Source organism: Lissotriton helveticus, chromosome 4_2 (genome assembly GCF_964261635.1).
Source record: "Lissotriton helveticus chromosome 4_2, aLisHel1.1, whole genome shotgun sequence".
Lineage (NCBI taxonomy): Eukaryota > Metazoa > Chordata > Amphibia > Caudata > Salamandridae > Lissotriton > Lissotriton helveticus.
The window spans coordinates 1,831,288-1,850,636 of NC_136064.1; the positions used below are offsets into that span (position 1 = coordinate 1,831,288).

The window sequence follows — 19,349 nt, forward strand, 5'->3', positions numbered from 1 at the left end:
TCCAGCCTTGTGCGTGGATTCAGTGACCAGTTGAGTGAGGCCAATGTATCTCAGGTTCTCAAGGAGGGTGGTGGAGTGGACGTCGTTGAGGTCGTCGATTTGTAAGTTAAGGTCATCGAGTAGAATATACTGGTGGGAGTCGATGGTCCAGGGGGTGATGAGGTTGGAGATGGCGTCGCAGAAAGTAGATCGGTCCCGGGAGGTCTGTAGGCGAAGGGGGCCTCTTATCATGATCTTCACGTCTGTCTGCAGTTGGTAGTTAATGTGTTCCATAAGAAGTGCTGGGTCATCATTGGTGAGGGTGTATCTGATGGATCCCTTGAAGATGATGGCGTTGCCTCCTCTCTGTTTGTTGATGCGGTCTCGATGTATCATCTTGTAGCAGTCAGACCTGGTAATGGTGATGTCTGGGTTGGAGGAGGGGTTGAGCCACGTTTCGGTGATGAAGGCTCCATCAGTTGAGAGGGAGGTGATGGTGTCCTAGATTTCCCTGGCGTGCTTGCAGAGGGAGCGGGTGTTGTGCAGGATGCATTGGAGCGGTTCCAGGTTGTTTGTGATCTTCTGGGTGGGAGTGGTGCTGAGTCCTTTGTAGGTTGTGTTGCAGGAGAAGAGACACTGTCGGCAGGTGAAGGGTCCTTTGGCTGATCATGGTGAGGAGGTGAAGCAGTCGTCGCTTTGGTGCCTGGGGTTCCAGACCAAGGAGTTCCTTGGCGGTATCAGCGGGTGGGCCAGGGATCCTGGTGCAGGGCGCAGTCCAGTTGTGGATGGGCGCAGATGGCCTTCTGTGCTCCCGCTGCATGCAGCCGCCTCCATTTGTAGTTGGAGGCGGGAGGGGCTAGCAAGGAGGTGGGTGGGTGGGGAACGGCGGGAAAAAAGGTGAGAGCGGGACGGTGACAAGCATCCCCAACCCTGAGCAGGAATATTTAGCATTAGACAAATAGCAATCCCACAAGCAAAATTAAACAATAACATTAATTATAAAAAGGAGGCAGAATGGAGTGGTGGACCGGGAGCGTCTGCAGTCCCCTGGGACCAAATCTACATCCTCAGGGCTTGGGGCGAGGAGCTGACTCGCGAGGCTGAGCGGCAGGGCCAGAGAGCAGTGAACTGACCAGGAGGTCTGAGGCTGCTCATTGGGGCCGCACAGCGCCTTCCATTTGTAGTCGTGAGAGGTGGGAGTGGTTAGTAGGAAGGCGAGAGGGCAGGAATCAGGAACGGTGGGAAGCATGAAAAAATGGCAAGAGCGGGAGGGCCACCAGCAACCCCAACCTAACCCTAAGCAAGAATATTTATTATTAGCCCAATAGCAATCCCACTGGCAAAATTAAACAACCAAATTAAGGATAAAAAGAGGCAGAAAGGAATGGCGTCCCAGGAGTCCCCTGGAACCAAACCTAGGTCCTCGAGGCTTGGGGGACAGGGAGCTGACTCACGAGGCTGAGTGTCAGTTGGAAACCTGGAAACAGCACAAATCAGCCACTGAATGTAAATATCACAACACAATTGTTTTGAAAGTAGGGGACCCCTATATATTAATGAAATGGCTATACATAGGGAAGTACAATAGCTTTGGAAAAGGTCTATAGCTAAGTTAGACAACAGCAAAAATAAGATAAAACTAGGTGACTGACCAAAACACAATAGAGACCACCCACATTGAAGGGACCGATCACCAGATTGATAGAAAATTTCTGTAAATTTTATTGATCAAATATTTATTTTGTGGGTAGATTTTTTGTTTTTTTTGTTAAAGTTCATATGCATTATTCTTGATTGTAGAGGAGTGATAGACTATTTACAGGACAACATCATAAAAACTCCTAAAGAACACCACAAACATAGACAAAGCATTAGACAAGAAAACGGTGGAGGCAATGCGGTAGATCCGAACTACGCGCGCTTCGGCTTCTGGGACTTCATCAGGTAACCGTCTATTGCAAGACAAACAACAAGGTAAGAGACAAGGTAATAACCAAATAAGGAAAACTAACCATGGACCATAGATGCTCCGGGAAATGATTAGATATTGAGGCGATAACACGATGTTAAAATGGAGCAAGTCCTGAAAAGATCGCAGGAGTGCCTTCTCAATTGTTTTCTGCATAATCTGGCTGAGCCTTAGAGCACGCGTTCAGATTATCGCTATCCATCACCATATATCGTCTTTGACCCTTCATTTGTTCAGTTCTCATCTTCAAGTAAACTATATACCTCTGAGAAGGCACTCCTGCGATCTTTTCAGGACTTTCTCCATTTTAACATCGTGTTATCGCCTCCATATCTAATAATTTCCTGGAGCATCTATGGTCGATATTTCCATATTTGGTTATTACCTTGTCTCTTACCTTGTTGTTTGTCTTGCAATATACGGTTACCTGATGAAGGCCCAGAAGCCGAAACGCGAGTAGTTCCTATCTACCGCATTGCCTCCACCGTTTTCTTGTCTAATGCTTTGTCTATGTTTGTGGTGTTCTTTAGGAGTTTTTATGATGTTGTCCTGTAAATAGTCTATCACTCCTCTACAATCAAGAATAATGCATATGAACTTTAACAAAAAAACAAAAAAAATCTACCCACAAAATAAATATTTGCTCAATAACATTTACAGAAATTTTCTATCAATCTGGTGATCAGTCCCTTCTATGTGGGTGGTCTCTATTGTGTTTTGGTCAGTCACCTAGTTTTATCTTATTTTTGCTGTTGTCTAACTTAGCTATAGACCTTTTCCAATATCACAACACAAGCCTGCTTCCTCTTAAAAGCGAACTCCTTACAGATGGCATTTTACCGACTCAGAGCAGATTGCCGAACCATCGCTTACACCACTTCAAGTAATCCAGACAGAATTGGCACCAACTTTAGCATACAGTAGTAAGGCACCAAGGGGAAGAGATGGCCTCCTCCTAGACAAGATCACTATCAAAACCTTCAGGTCCCTATTCCATCGTCCTATGTCACCTTCTCAGATGATTCTGGAATACGGGTTAACAAATCAAACCCTGGCTAGGCAAGAGGGGTTTATTAAATGCTGTTTTAAACAAAATAAAAAAGTCAACCCGCAGACCCTAAACTACCATCAATGACAGGAAATTTGCATGAGAGTCCATTGGCCAGCTAGACCCTACCTCACATAGTCATGGGCCTCTGTGGAACACTCAGACCAGCGACCCTTAATTTATAACTACAGTGAAGGAACTAATTAAGCGAGTCTAACTATTGATCAACAAGGAAGCTTTCTCCAAGCGACGCCATGCCTGGATGACAATGGCCAGGTACACCGCACTGAAACCCCAACTGTATCTTGACTCCAGGTTCAGCATTCACATCAAAGGCAGGTTTCTGAAGTATTGAGTGGGGTGCATTCCCTCTCTCCTACCGTGCCAATGCACAGAGGGAAGGGAGTTGTGCTGGCTATACAGACAGGGCCCGAACATATGCTCTACATAACATGCCTATGCAACTCTACCCTGGAGGATCGCAAATTCATACTAAAACCAATGTTTAACAGTAGGGGGTTAAGCCTGTTTCATACCAATGGACGCAGAGCTGAACTGTAGGCTGGTGAAATATCGGATAAGAGTCGAGCGTAAGCTTGGAAAAAACGCACTCAAAATCAAATCCGACGGAATAACGAGTAACAAAAAGGTTGATGACCCTAGCCCTCTTTGCACAGACAGACAGATGATTATAGCTTTCTTGCTGCATTTTGCACAGCCTTGACACAGCACTGAACGTCCGCTCACTAGCCTCTATGCCAGGCCCCCAATGACGGAAGCTGGAAATCAAACTGTGTCTGGCCAAGACTGCCGCAGCCGAGCCGTGTGATTTTAATGAACTGCCACTTTGATAAATTTGCACAATTGCACTGCTAAGCTTACCCTTTAACAAGCAGATGTAGCATTTTATTTCTACCTCGAGGCTTCTTTTAATGAAAATGAATGAGAAACTGTTATGCAATGACACTGTTTTGTATCTCCCTGAATTTATTGTTAGTGCAATGGTTTAAATTAACAATGCACTTTATAAATAAACTTGAATTTGAACAAAACATCTGACTTAAAAGGTGCTTTAATGGTGCCACTACTTCCACCTGGAACTCTAAACCTCACAAACTCAGAATGAATCCCATGTCCTTTACCTTCTGAAAACACTTGAAACTCATCTTTACTGTCTTTTTCTTAAGTAATGATTTACCAGTTAACAAATTATGTACAAATGCTTACTGCTTATATAAATTTTCCTTTTAAGCTCACTGTTATCTTTTCCAGTTCTGCTATTATCCTACTAAATGACATGTCAAGTAGCCTCATACCTTATAGTAGAGGACTGCCCATACAAAAATATTAGATACATTATTGCTCTGTCATTCACATTCTGCAAATCCTCGTCTACCTCTGAGCACACTCTCCTTTGGGAGACCTTAGAGATCTTCCATGTCCTCTCTAAAGGTTAGTGTCACCCGGGACGTTTTGTCTGTATGGTGTAGATTTCATGCCAGAAAAATGTGTGAACTCATTTACATCATGCCAAGCTCCTAAACCAAAGAGAGAATACTGACTCTGCAGTACAGAGGCATAAAATGTATTACAGAATGGTATGGGAGTGCACATGGGGGCAACTGCACAGCTTCATGCCACGTTTCCTTTCCATCTTTCATAGCATCCACTAGCTTCTGGTTACAGGTTGGTTCATTTTCAAACCTGATTGTAGACAATCACTGTCAAAGAACACTCCCAAACCCTGAAAACTAAATTGTGCACTAACCATATCAGAACTTTGCTCTGAGATCTATAAACTGCTAAACAACAAATTCACCAGATTTGTGGGTCTTAACTCCACCATTTAGCTGTTCACTCCTCAAAATGAAGAAAAAAAAGATAAAGAATGATAGTGTCTCAAAATCAGAGTACTATGTATCCTCTTTTCATATAGAAAACTGCCACAAACGTATGACGTCTATGCTAGTTTGAAGATTAGTAACATTTACATGACACAGATACTGTTTGATATAGGATTTCAACCAATATCCCAGAGACCTTACCAGGCTTCCTCCATGGCTTGTCTTCAAATGAATCCAGATCCACCTCGATCACCGGTAATCCATTTATGTTTCCAGGCGCATCAAGGTCTATGCCTTTTGGCTGCAACTTGGCTGAAAAGGTTAACATGTAAACAGTAAAGATTTCTTATTAGCAAATGTTTTAACAAGAATTGTACTTCTTTCAGCATCTGGCTTGTGAACCACATAGTACAATATAGCACTTCACAATTTTACAGAATGCTCTCTCTACAGCGGACAGTCTTTGCACATATACCCTTATGTTTCATGCTACCACTGCTTCAGATTTTAGACGGTACAGAAAGAAACAATCTAAAAGATTATTATTTGCTGATCTGTACCTTAATGATAAGACCCTCTTCTGGTGATCCCTAGGGACAGGTACACTTGCAAAAAGCAAATATTGGAAATTCTTTGAATTAAAATACACCAAAATCACAAAAAGATATACATACCTGAAATGGACCCACCATACCCTCTGCCAGTTTTAAAGTTTGTAGCCCTGGAAGAAAAAGCAAAAACCTTGAGCAACATTCAAGATGATGCATTTGAGACTCAAAGGATACCGAAAAGGATTTTGTTTTTAAAAAGACATTTGGATTTTCATAAGGCTATTAAAGGATTTGTTTAACGACTTAAGCAACATGAAATTATTAGGAAGGAGCATAGAAGAGTTGGAGTAAACCACACGATTATTGAACCAAATAACAGCCATAAGTTTGGGTTATAAGTCGGGAGAATCAAAATATGCAGCATAGGTTTTTCTGGGTTCCTTGCACATTCTAGACAGTTTAAACATTTTTGCAGATGCTTTAAATTTTGGAATTACAAATTTTTTTCTATTGCTGATGAAATTCCAGTAGTTAAACGTAATTAAGGATGGAGGAATGACTGGTCAAATGGGCATAGGTGTACAATGCATGCAGCAACACTGCAGGCACTCACTGGTTTTAATAGCAGCACAGTCGAATTGCAGGCTGGGCTGAGCCGTGGACACCTGCACAGTGCTAGGAAGCCACCCAGCCCAGTTCACCCAATGCCTCGCATAATCTCTATCTGAAAGTAGAGATCACATGTGTACTATTAGGTGTAGAAACATATAAAGCAGACCTAAGGAAAGATGTATTAGGTTGCAGCTACTTGTGAGGGGTAGGATGCCCTAGAGCAGTGGTTCTCAACGGTGTGGTCCGGTGACCGCTGGGGATTCACAGAGCTTATTCAGGGGGTTTGCGACTGCTTAGAAAATTGAATAAAATTAAATAAATTACAACATAGTAATAAATATCATATCAATAAAGAAGCAAAACGTACAACTGAACATTTTAAAATGTTTAGTAAATGTGAAGGAATTTGTAATTGGAGCTTAACAATTAAATTAGCATCTGCAGTGTGACTCTTGGGAGCAGTACAAGTGCATTAAACAGAATATAATAGGAATGATGAGTAGCCTCATTTGAATTTAGAAAACTTTCCTATTAAAATTTAGGTTTTAAAAAAAATATTTGTTTGTAAATTAAATATTATATTTCATCTTTTTTCAGATTTGTTAGATGAATGCCCTTTTCTGTATTTGTTGGGTATTGCTTTGCGGTTCAAATTATTGAAAATGCTTAGACCAGGTTACCCGGCTTCCAGTAACGCATCAGTCGGAGTCCCCGTATTCTAATAACGATTCAGTGGGGGTTCCCGAGTTGCAGTAATGATTAAGTAGGGGTCCACAGAAATTAAAAGGTTAAGAACCACTGCTTGTAGAGCCTGCTGCACTTCAAAGACAGATGTCAAATGCCAGACCATGTCTTCTGACAAAATGCTGTTTATTTCCTTAAACACAGGGGTTGGCGTTTACAAGCTCCTCTCACTTTCCAAGCAAGAAATGAAATGTAAAGTGAATTATGGAACAATCTTACTGGGGTACAGTGAGTGTGTAAGGAAACACTGTAGAACGTCATTTGGTTAACAAACAAAAAATTTAAATATCTGCAAATGAACTGTATACGTTCAGATGTTAGGAAAGCAAAAATGAAGCACATTTTTGGGAATTCTAACGTTTGATGGAAGCAAAGATTTTAATAGGATCAAAACAAATCAAGACACTTTACTTGGTGATGCACAAATGATAAATATTCACTGAAACCCAATATCAACACTATCATTTGTACACAATATGGTTATAGAAGTAAAATTGTATGTCTGTATTTAGTGCCATTTCATTCGAAAATTTGCTGCTTGTAAATGACAGTGTGCTACCACAAAAAGCTTTGTTATATTAAAAAAATGCCTGCCTCAAGCCCTTTAAAGCTAGCCTTGTCACGAAAGATGGTCATTCTAAAAATTGGGTCGTGGTTGTATAACGTTTGTAAAGCACTGCATTAGAGGGATGAAGATAAGCAGTTCGATTTGTACAATGTACATTTTAAGATTATGCTAACTGGGGAAAGGTAGCTGGTATTGTTCACAATGGTAGAACTGTGGCTCCACTGTGCACTGCAATTCAAAACAGTCAATATACCTTGAGCTAGAACAGGTTCAATGCATGAGATCGAGATGAAGGTGTTCCATATACTGTAAATAACAAAGGGGGGGAGAGAGAGAAAAGAGGGGTGGATTTGTTCTCCCTGACACTATGAATAAACAACAAGAATCCACCTGATTGGGGGATCTGTTACCTATTGTGGTGGGGAGCACATAGTGTTTTTAAAATACCCCTCACACGGGGGAGGAGCTACGCTAGCAACCAAGATGGCCGCATAAGATCCCGGCTCCATCGACCTCCGTCATTAGCTGAATAATCCTGTTGTTAATCCTTATTTCGCGCTTGACCTCCGTGTGGCTGAATCGTTGCTGAGCCTAAAGGTGCAATCCCGGGACTTTTACCAGCTTGATTGACGAAGTTACACCGTTCATTTTTCGGCCTAACCCAGCGTGTGAGCCGGGGCCTCGAGTGCTGACCCAGCCGGGTTTCAGTTGAATAACATCGGCCGCGGGACTCAGGCAGAGTCCGGTCTTTCGAAGTGGAGGTCATCCTTGCCCGATTTGGATGGCGGTCATGAGGTCCGGTTGACAATAAAGGAACGGCGACAAGACGCGTCTGTGGCTGTGGGCGGGGGTCCCTATCCCGGAGACCCTGCAGCACCTCCCGGGTTCGACCGGCTGGGGTCCTCGCTCGCGGCGGCGGGGTAACGATCGCTGAATCGATAGGTCGCCCACCGTCGCCGTCCCCCCGCTCTTGCCTGTTCCCCCGGAGTAGTCGCCCTCCGGGGTAAAAGATTTTGTTGACATCGAGCGAGAGGAGATGGATCGGACGGAGTGTGTGCTGTCGCTGAGGACTGTAATGGCCGCCATCGGGGCACTTCCCTCGCAAGTGGAATCCATCTTCCACAAAATGATCGGTACAGTTGAGACTGTGCGTTTGAGACCGGACTCCGACCCTTTGCCAGACCTGAAACACGCTGAGTTCCCCGCGAAGCAGGCTTTAACTGAGAAAGAGGACCCCGCGTAGAAAAAAGAACTGATGCCCTTGGTCAGCGCTCGAGCAACAACTTGCGAGCTCGAGACTCCTGAAAGCTTAGTACATCCAACAGTGCTACCGCTCGAGATGGAACCACTTGATCTTTCACTCCTGGAGAACTCCTTCAGTACCTTTTGGATTGACCTTACATCTTTCTCCTCCCATGTAGTTTTACTACGTACTGGGAGGAAGCAATATCGAGACTTACTGTCGGTGGGGGAGTATCTCTGTGTGGTTGGTGGACTTCAAGATCTAACATTTTTGACTCGCTCCAGCTGTAATTGTTTGAACCTCCTTGGGCACTTTGACTCTCCTGCAAGCACGGCTGTTCTAACGGTGGGAGTTCGCATGAAGGATCGGAAGGGCCAGGGATGAGCTTGACTGTCTGGGTCCGATATAAAGATTTTAATGAATACGGGATTTGCTACCTTTATTGATGCGGGAGGCTAGGCGGACCTCATAACTTCCCCTATTTAGTTTGGCTAGTAATTTCCTTTTTTAAAGATTTTTGACTATATTGCAGGGGTTGTTTGGTTCTGGCGGGGGGGAGGGGAGACCGGGAGCCTGTATGACGAATTCCTCCTCCACATCTCCTTTTTTGGTACTTAGTTAGATGGGGCAACAGGCACACTGCTAGTTGGGGTTGGGCGGAAGCCATATGCAGGGGTGCAGGGAAGGGGAGGGGTGTTTGTTGTATTGTTTTTGTTGTGCTTTTATGTCTCAAACTCAGATTCAAATCCTGATATCAGGTGCCTTCCGGAGGGATTATCCTGATTAGTGGGCGGACGGGTTCTAGGGGTGCTAGTGTTGAACGAGATTTTTCACAATGTCTTGCCTTTAATTGCTGCAAGTGGGTAGCGATCGAAGTTCTGCTCACTGTTTCTATTGTGTTGCTCTTGACTACCGCTCGATTTTTCCGTATCTTTTTAAAAAATCCTGTTCCTAATGAGTGGTGGAATTGTGAATAATGTCGATAAGTTTGGACTGATAATTACTATGTACTGTACGATCGCACGCCGTTTTAACCTGAGATCTAGCTTTCACCGTACGGATTCTCCGTCTATCGCTCACTATTTATTTGTATAAGTGTTGCACACTCCGTGATATAAGGCATCTGTCATTGTATTTTCTTGTTTTTATCTTCAATAATAAAAAGAAATATAAAAAAAAAAATACCCCTCACACACCAAAAGGACCCTTGGTGTCATGCTTCATCATTGGGGTCTTCGCACCCCTCTACGGGATGCGGCGTGCTACGACCTACGACTACGCGGGAGCACTGATTACAAAGGCTATGCGTGGTGCGTGTGAGGGTTGTGTGTGAGTATGTGGTGGGGTAATTTAAGTGAGTGAATGTTTAAAAAGTGCCTGGCTCATGGGGTAAGTCAAAATAATTTTAATGAGCCCCCGGGCTGGTACTGTTAAAAGGGTGCAGGTTGAGGTGATTATGTGATATTATGCACATCGCCTCTTGGGTGCGTCGACATGCTTCGGAGATCAACTCCTTCTTCAGGACAGGGTGCACCACACCCCACCTTACTCACGTTTTTCTAAGTAAAAAAGTGTATTTACAAAAGAGTGAAAATGTAGTACTGCAATGTGCCTACAATTTAAATGGAGTTCTCTGCGAATATGCAAAAAACTTTTATGTTCTTGGTTCAATGCATCATGAGCCTCCAAACATTGGGGGTTGCTCTGGCCCAATAGCTCGAGTTACAGCAATAGTAATCTCCTTGCTCCCCCGAACGCGGCTCCGCTGGGAATATGTTCCATATACTACCGCGGCACACAACACATCGAGTTGTACTTCTCCATAAGCCATCATTCTATGAGCCACGGCAAATTCTGGCTCACGTCCATCAACAGCTATCACCCCGTGTTCTCTAGTAGCTACCATTCTAAGCTCTACGGCATCAACGGTCCACCAAGGCATCGCGGAGCTGTCGTCACGGTTTATTTTTTCTACAAAGCAGCAAGAGGAAATAAAAAGATCTGACGCAACAACTGACTCTAGACACAGAGGGCCAGTTGCTGAATTTACTTCTGTGACATTGTTTTCTGCAATTTTACCCGTTGTTCATAATCTTCTACAGTTTGTGAAGATGATCAAGTTTTAATAGGGAATTCACAGAGTTATTAGGAGAACATCTTTGTATTCTTCTCATATGGCTCCATTTTTAGTATTTACAAGTAAGCATGAGCGCAAAATCCGCTCCGATCGCGGATTTTGCGGATTTTCGGTAAATTCGCGGTCCGCGAACTCTCGCGAATTTACCGAAAATCCGCAATCCGCGAGCGGCGGATTCCGCGGTCAAAAGTTCAAAGCCTAATTTACGATGGCGCCGGCAAGCTGCCAGCGCCATCCTCAAATAGTTACTTAATTAGCTTCAACAGGAAGCTCTAATAGATAAGATACAGCAGGGGCTCGAGCGCCTGCTTTATTTTATCTGTTGGAGCTTCCTGTTGAAGCTAATTAAGTAACTTTTTCAGGATGGCGCTGGCAGCTTGCCGGCGCCATCGTAAATTATGTGGCGGTGGTGTCTTCTTGAATAAATATGATGGGTCTCCTGTAGCAATAAGATATCAGCCCCTATTCTTTTGGCCTGTTTTAAAATGCCCCCCTCCTAATCTTATCTAGGAGACGGTTATCATTCTAGGAGACTACGCAGACTCTGCCAGTATGGCTGACTTGTAATGGGGAACTCATGATAATAATATCTACTAGCGTCTATGTACAGATTGGGGCAGGATGTAGGTATTAGGCGAACAATGACAGAAAATAGCAACTCTGAAAAAGGAAAACTAATGATACTATAAAACACTGCATGTAAAACAGAAAGAAAGCGTTCATAAACCCAGGAATCTGAAGAACCCCCACCATGGTAAATATGAAGGGCAGGGTTCATTCTGGCACGACGGTCCTGGCACAAAAAATAAACCTCAACAGGAAACACTTGCAGATATCAATAAAGCATGTGCCCTTGTTGAAGCTTAAATTCAGTGACTCATTCATCAGCCCAAAATCAATCGTGAGCGTTGTGGAGGCTGGGCAGGTGTGCCTTCTTCCCAAATATACCATCGAAAATCCGCTGTGATGCAGGCCAGAGGCATTTGCATCTTTGACTTTCACGAGCGCAATCCCCGTGCTGTTCCTGTGACCAGGAGCTTCTGTCTCTTAATCTGCCGCGCTGATCGGTCTCTGACCTTTTATACACACAAGAGGCATGTGCGCTCGCATGGAAGCCCCGTCCGTTTGTCCCCGCCCACACACTCGAGGAAGCCCCGCCCCCAAATCCGCTGATCCGCAAAATCCGCGGATTTTGCGGATCCACGATCCGTGAATCTGCAAATTCGTGAATCGTGGATCCGCAAAATCCGCCCATGCTTATTTACAAGCAACATTGAGACCAAAACGTATTGGTTATGTTACAAGTGAGTGGGCGCGTGCAGTTATACAAGACCTTCAAGAAGAGAATCAGCTCTAAACATTGTTCTTTACATAGGACACAAGCAGGGTTTAAGCCATTTCCTAAATGAAACAAAGGAGATGAAAGAGCAAAGTGTCACGGGCAACCATTCAAACTCGTCTCCAGCCTGTGAGTCTCTAAGACACTGTGTTAAATATCTTGTTTAGGGGAGGAGCTTCGCGCGCACCCAAGATGGTCGCGTGAGCACAGGGCTCCCGGGCCCTCGCCACCTCCATCGACTATCCTGTACTTTATCCTGGTTCAGACGACGGGTGTTTATTGGCACGGTTCTACTGCTCACTTATTTGTTTCAGCGGACTTTTTTGGACTTCGGGGTCCAGAGCTACAGACTGTCGCAGCTTTCCGGCCTGCTCCATGGTGACGCCCCGCGCTATCTTGTCTCGCTTGCCGTCCAGTAAGTGAACAACAACGGACTGCCAGACTAGCGTGGGCTGGCGATTGGTTTCGGTTTCGATTCTTGTCCGGAGCTCGACCTGACTTTGTCGACACAGTTGATGGCCGGACGCTCCTACACCCTTGGTCTCTCCGCTCCTGCTGACGAGCTGTAGCGGCTTCCAGGTCTGAGACTGGCACCACCTTCGCCCTTTTGGCCCTATATATTTGCCACCACAGTCACCATTTTTACCCGTCAACAGGCGACCCGTACGGGTCCAGGATCCAAGATAGCCACCAAGCCTGAGTGTGGGAAGCGCGGGCCTAAACCGGGTGTTCGAGGGAGTGCCCCGCAAACGAACATCATGGACCGGTACACTCTAGCTAAGGGATCGCCGGGAACAGCGGCTAAACCCTCGACGCCACTGCCGGAGGACTCACCGATCGAGGACGAGCCCTCGCTGCGAGATCTCATGGGCACCATCACTGGTATGAAGGCCTCATTGGGGCAACAATATGAGGCCTTGACTCTCAAGCTGGATACGGTGTCGATTGATGTCAATTTGATCAGGGCGGACTTGGCGAAGACGAATGAAAAGGTCAAATCCCTGGATCTTAAAACCTCTAGCCTGGTCACCGACGTCTCTGATTTGCAAGCTGAAGTCGGGAATTTGAGGAAGGCCAATGATTATTACTCTGGGCGCCTAGAGGACTATGAAAGTCGTGCCAGGCGCAATAACATCCGCCTGATTGGGGTCCCGGAATCATCGACTGCTGCCTTGACGGACCTATAGGTGGAAGACCTGGTGCTGAATCACCTGGCGCCCAAGGGTCTCAGCAAGTTTTTCGCTGTCGAACGAGCACATAGGATCCCCGGTGGCACACCTAAATCGGGTGCTAACCCTCGACCCATCATTGCGAGGATCTTTCATTTCCGGGACCGAGACGCTATCCTGCAGGCCTCGCGGCAGTCTGGTCCCATTGCCTTCGAGAACTCTACTGTCGGCTTCTATCCGGACTTTACACAACAGGTCCAGAAACAGAGGCTGGGGTTTCAAGGGGTCAAGAAGAGACTCCGGGAAAGGTCTATGAAGTATGCCATGCTCTTTCGGGCCCGTTTGCGAGTGGTACATAGAGATCGTACTTTTTTCTTCGACCATCCTGGGGTTGTGAGTGACTGGCTCGACACGCTGCCTACGGATCCTGAACCTTTTGAGGACTCTGGCAAGTCGGATCGGGCAGAGGGTGGCCCGACGGAGCAAGAGTAACTGTTGACTTTGACCCCGTTCCTTTCCCGTTGGCTTTGAAATGTGCTATGCTGTGTTCTTATTGTTTGCAAGTAATAGTCTTTTGGGGGTGGGTGGGGGGTGAACGGGTCCTTTCTCCTCCTGGGTTTCTTTTCGTAGATTAGTTGGGTGGTTGGGCGACAGGCACACTGCGAGTTTATGGGGCTCTTTGGTCTTCAGCAGGGGTGCGGGGTGGGGGGTATCATTGTTTTAATTTTGGTGGGGGAACTGGGTTGTTTTTTTGAATTTTATTGTTACTTGCAAGGCGAAGGAAAGGCGCACTCCTGTTTTTGGTGGGGGAACTGGGTTGTTTGTTTGAATTTTATTGTTACTTGCAAGGCGAAGGAAAGGCGCACTCCTGTTTTTTGCAGTTGCTCTGGATGTGGGGCGGGGGTGGGACTGAACATGGGGAGGGGGGGTAGGGGTCTTCGGTTATTGTGTTGGAACTTGAACGGGTTGGGGGATGGGATCAAGAGGAGGGTGGTGTTGCAATTGCTGAAACGTTTGACTCCAGATGTTGTTTTACTGCAGGAGACTCATTTGCTCGGCAACAAGTGCCACGCTTTGAATAGGCGGGGTTATCGCCTTGTAGCGCACCCGGGTTTCACCTCGGGTTCTAGGGGGGCGGGCATTCTGGTTCGGACCTCCCTCCCCTTGGCCATTGATGATGTCATATTGGATGATAAGGGACGATACGCCGCCATTGTGGGGCGCTGGGAGGGGAAGGCTCTTATTCTGATTTCCGTGTACGTGCCCCCGGGCCTCCAGGCCACCACATTTGCTGATCTGAGTGAACTTATCCTGGGTCTCCCCGAGGGTTTGCTTTTGGTTGGGGGTGACTTTAATGCGGTGGTCTCGGGGATGCGTGATCGTCACCCTCCCAGGGAACTGCCGAAGGCCCAGACTTGGTTGAGTGACTTCCTGGAGACGCTGGGGCTCACTGATTGCTGGCGGTTGCTTCACCCGGGACAGTTGCAATATACCTATCATTCTGGTGCTCATGGTAGTCTCTCGAGGTTGGATCACGTATTGCTGCCCTCGGCCCATGCATCCCTCATACGGGAAGTTAAACATCTGGCACGGGGTATCTCGGACCATTCTCCGCTTTGGCTGGTGGTTGATGCGCGACTGAGTTCGGCGGGCCGAGTGGCTCCGATCAACCCCTGGTATTTGAAGGACCCCAGGGTCAGGGATGGGCTGGTTAAGGCGCACGATTGTTACTTTGAGGAAAATGTGGGCTCTGTGTCCTCCCCTAGTTTACTTTGGGAAGCTTACAAGACGGTCGTTCGAGGCCAGGCCCTCTCATTGATTGGTAGCGTGAAGTTGGCCAGCCGTGCTGAGATGGTTCGACTTGAGGGGGAGGTCACGGCCCTGGAGGAGAGCTTGGAATCTGGGGTTACCGCTGAGGGGTTACATTTACTAGAGTTGAAACAACAAGAATACAGAGCTCTGGTCACTGAAGCTGCCAAGGAAATGGGGAGGGAACAGCAGGGGCGCTTGTATGATGTGGGGGATAAGGCTGGTAAACTGCTTGCTTGGTTGGACAAGAGGGAGAATGCAAGTCGTGTCGTCCCTGTGATTGTTGCTGAGAATGGTGAGTGTTGTACAGACCCTGTTGATATTGTTGCGTGCTTTGCCGATTATTTCCGCGAGGTGTACACCCAGGTGTCTGATCGATCGAAGCAGGATTCCCGCCTGTTATTGCGTGATATTGCACTTCCCCGATTGTCTGACATTGATAGAGATGCTCTGGATGCTCCGCCTGCTGTGGACGAGATTGCCGCTGCTATCCGTTCGGTCCGATCCGGCAAGGCCTCGGGCCCCAATGGGCTCCCCATTGAGTTATACAAACTGCGCCCGGATTCGCTGGCTCCTCATCTGCGCTCTATGTTTCTTGAGTCTTTGGAGGTGGGGTCTCTCCCGCCTGACCAGAGACTGGCCACTATAGTTGTCATCCACAGGGATGGTAAGCCTCGGGATCGCTGCGCCTCCTTTAGACCCATTTCATTGATTAATGCGGAACCTAAAATCTTGGCCAAGCTGCTGGCGACACGTTTGGCAACCGTTATTGGGGACCTGGTTCACCCTGATCAATCCGGCTTTATACCGCATCGTAATACGGCGCTTAACCTCCGACGGTTGCATGGCGTCCTGGCACGGGCCGAGACGCTGCGTGAGCCCGCCGTCTTGGCGTCCTTGGACGCTACGATGGCGTTTGATACGATAGAATGGGCGTATCTGTGGGCGGTTCTTGCTAAGTTTGGTTTCGGTTCGGAATTCGTTCGGTGGGTCAAATTGCTTTACGCCGGTCCCATGGCCCAGGTGGTGGTCAATGGTCGGGTCTCTGCGCCCTTTGCACTGGGCAGAGGGACGCGACAGGGCTGTCCCCTGTCCCCCTTGTTGTTTGCTCTTGCCTTGGAACCGCTGGCGGCCTGGTTGCGGTGGGAACCGTCCCTGAAGGGCATTAGATGGAATTCGGAGTTTGAGGACCGTGTATCTCTCTACGCTGATGATATTCTGCTTTATCTTACATCACCCCGTAAATCCCTCATCGTGCTGTTTGATGTCTTAACATCCTTCCGTAAAAACTCGGGTCTTGTCATCAACTGGTCGAAGTCCTGTGTGTACGTCCTGTCGGGTGCCGCCCCCCTTCTGCCCAGTGGTTGTCCTATTGCGATCGTGGAAGACGGATTTAAATACCTAGGCATTTTTATCACGCTGAGCCCTGCACTCCGGTTCAACCGTAATTTACTGCCCCCTCTTCAGCGTCTTCGGGCAGATGTGGTCGCCTGGGAGAAGCTTCCTCTTTCTCCCCTGGGTAGAGCGGCGTTGTTTAAGATGATGTCACTGCCCCGCTTCCTCTACGCATTGCAAAACACGCTTGACGTTGTTCCGGCTACATATTTCCGTGAGGTTGAGAGTTTGCAGAGGCGACTGGTGTGGGGGGGTAGGCCCCGGATCGCTATTGCTAAATTGTCGCTCCCGTGGTACGACGGTGGAATTGCTTTGCCTGATATCCGTCGTTACTATTGGGCGTCTCAACTGGGGGCAATAAATCATTGCATGTATGGCCCTTTGCCGAATCCTGCCTTTGAGATGGACAAGTGGTTGTTACCGGGGGGCGACTACAATAGAGTCCTCTACTCGAAACTCACCCCTCGCAATGTAACAGGCCCCACCAGGGCGGCCGTCCAGGTGTGGCGACATGCTTCCATGGCGCTTGGGTGGACTAATAAATTGACTCGCGCCACCCCCCTGTACGCGTCTGATAGACTCGGCTCACTTTGGCAGTCCCGGGGGTTTGATAGGTGGGACTTGATTGGTATCAGCAGGATTGATGATGTTTGGACCAAGGGGAGAGTGAAGACGTTTGAAGAATTGAAAACCGAGTACGCTTTGGACGATCGCGAATTTTTTCGTTATGCACAGGTACGTCACGCGGTGCTCTCGGTCTTCCCTTTGGGTGGGGAGATTCCGGAGTCGTCCCCGCTTGAGGACAGAGTACTAGACGGGCATGTTCCTGACAGTACGATTTCGCTTATCTATAAAAAATTAATAAACTCCAGGTCTGATCTCCTGCTTCGCCTTAGAGAGGTCTGGACTGGCGATGGGCTGGAGTTGGACGATGAGGACTGGCAGGCGGCGATCTCTTCCCCTAAGGAGGTGGCCATCCAGGCGCGCCTTAGATTTGTGCAACTTAAAATCCTGCATAGAGTGTATGTAACTGGTCCCCGTTTGGTACACATGGGCTTTTCTGTGGATGGTCTGTGTCGGCGTGGTTGCGGTCTTCTGGGCACCTTTTTACATATCATCTGGGAGTGCCCTGGGGTAGTGTGATTCTGGACCCGTGTGCATCGACCGGGGTACGGTCGATGCCGGAAGCGAGGAGATGCTTGCTGAACGTATGGGAACCGAATGATTATTCCATGTCACAGCTTCGGTGGGTGACCTTGGGTAACATGATTGCCAAAAGAGACATTGCGCAATTGTGGGGCGCTCAGGGCCCGCCCGGAATTCGGAAATGGAAACAGAACATGGACTGGTGCATGTTTAGAGAAAAAACGGTATATGTTTCTCGAGGTAACCCCCGACAATGGGGGAAGATATGGACTCAGTGGAACACTTACCGTGGCGATATATGTGCCCCTCCTCTTCCTGACCCAGATGTTGCACCTACGTCCCCGTAACCCGAGGGTTCCTCCACATATTATTGTCAATTGTTTGCAATTTGTTTCTTCTACCCCCCCCCTGTGATATTCTTTCTCGATAGAACGAACGCTCATTGGATTGTCCTTCCCGCTCCAACACCATGTACTGCGATGTTGTATATACTGCTGTCTCTTTTTCTTCACTCCTTGCAAGTTGTTTATGTTTGTGTTATAAAATTAATAAAAAGATTTCACAAAAAAAAAAAAAAAAAATCTTGTTTAGGGTATCTCAATGTCTTTGTCCTCACTGGCACATAGCTTTCTTCTGCGAACACAGAGGTGGTTCTGCAGCAAGGCTAAATAGAGCCTCCCCCTTCCCTATTGCAAAAATCAAGTTTAGACCCTTGAACACTATCCATTTTGAGGCCTCATGCCACAGTCATATTCTTGCATATGCAACCTGGTTAAATTTAAATAATCATGGAGACGGTGCAGAAGGCCACATTTGTGTTGAACTGCATGTGCCACATTTCCAAGGTCTCGGTTAGGAAGCTTGCCATACAAGGCGCTGATGTAATTTAGTGGTAGGTCGATTCATGCCACACCTTACATACAAATTATCAAAGTCAAACCTTTATTTGGTATGAGCCATAAGTCATAATAAAATATAAATAATGACAAAAATACATTTTACAAGACAGTAAATCATCAAAGTGCAGAACCACGGTTTATAAAAGGTAATGCAGCATAAAAACAGTATTAAACAAGCATTGGCATAGCCAATAGGTTTCGCCTTTGGGACCTCATACATGTTTAGCCAGAGCTACTGCTTTGATAATGTGTCCAAGCTATGTTGTAGAGTAGCGTGGCTTGTGTGCAGCATGTTGCAGAGTTAATAAAAGAGCCAGATCAACGCAGTCGCCTCCTCCTGTTTCACCTCCCTCCGCATCCTCCGCAAGACTTTCAAGTGGATCCCCCCCGAATGCAAAAAGACCGTCACCCACGCACTCATAACCAGCAGACTGGACTACGGCAATGCCCTCTATACCGGATTCAACAAAACCTGCTACACATGCTCCAAACCATCCAGAACACCGCAGCCGGACTCGTCCTCGGATCCCCACGACACAAGCACATGACAGCACCTACGAGACCTCCACTGGCTCCACATCGAGAAGAGAGTGAACTTCAAGCTATTGACCCACGCCTACAAATCCCTCCACAACATCGGACCCAAATACCTCAATAGAGTCTTCTTCTACGTACCCAAAAAGAACCTCCGCTCCGCCAACCTCGCCCTGGCTGAGACCACAAGCATCTGCAGAACCAGAGCACGCAGAAAAGCCTTCTCCTACGTAACAGCAAAGACCAGGAATGAGATCCCAGTCAACATCAGACGATCCCCTGCTCTGCACACGTTCAGGAAGAGCCTCAAGACCTGGAAGAGCCAAAAGACCTAACCCGGAGCTGCTCCCACCCCCTTCCCAG

At 47.0% G+C, this 19,349-nt stretch overlaps 1 protein-coding gene across 2 annotated transcripts in view; it reads right to left on the reverse strand.

Annotated features, from left to right (window-relative positions):
• The window catches only part of LOC144752168 (uncharacterized), a 273,397-nt gene that overhangs the window by 154,652 nt on the left and 99,396 nt on the right, over positions 1-19,349 (reverse strand). For both annotated transcript variants that reach the window (XM_078640097.1, XM_078640096.1), the window contains exons 5-6: positions 5,515-5,561; positions 5,042-5,152 (exon numbers count right to left, since the gene is read on the reverse strand). In XM_078640097.1, coding sequence (XP_078496223.1) covers positions 5,042-5,152; positions 5,515-5,561 — 158 coding nt within the window. The remainder of the gene's footprint in view (positions 1-5,041; positions 5,153-5,514; positions 5,562-19,349) is intronic.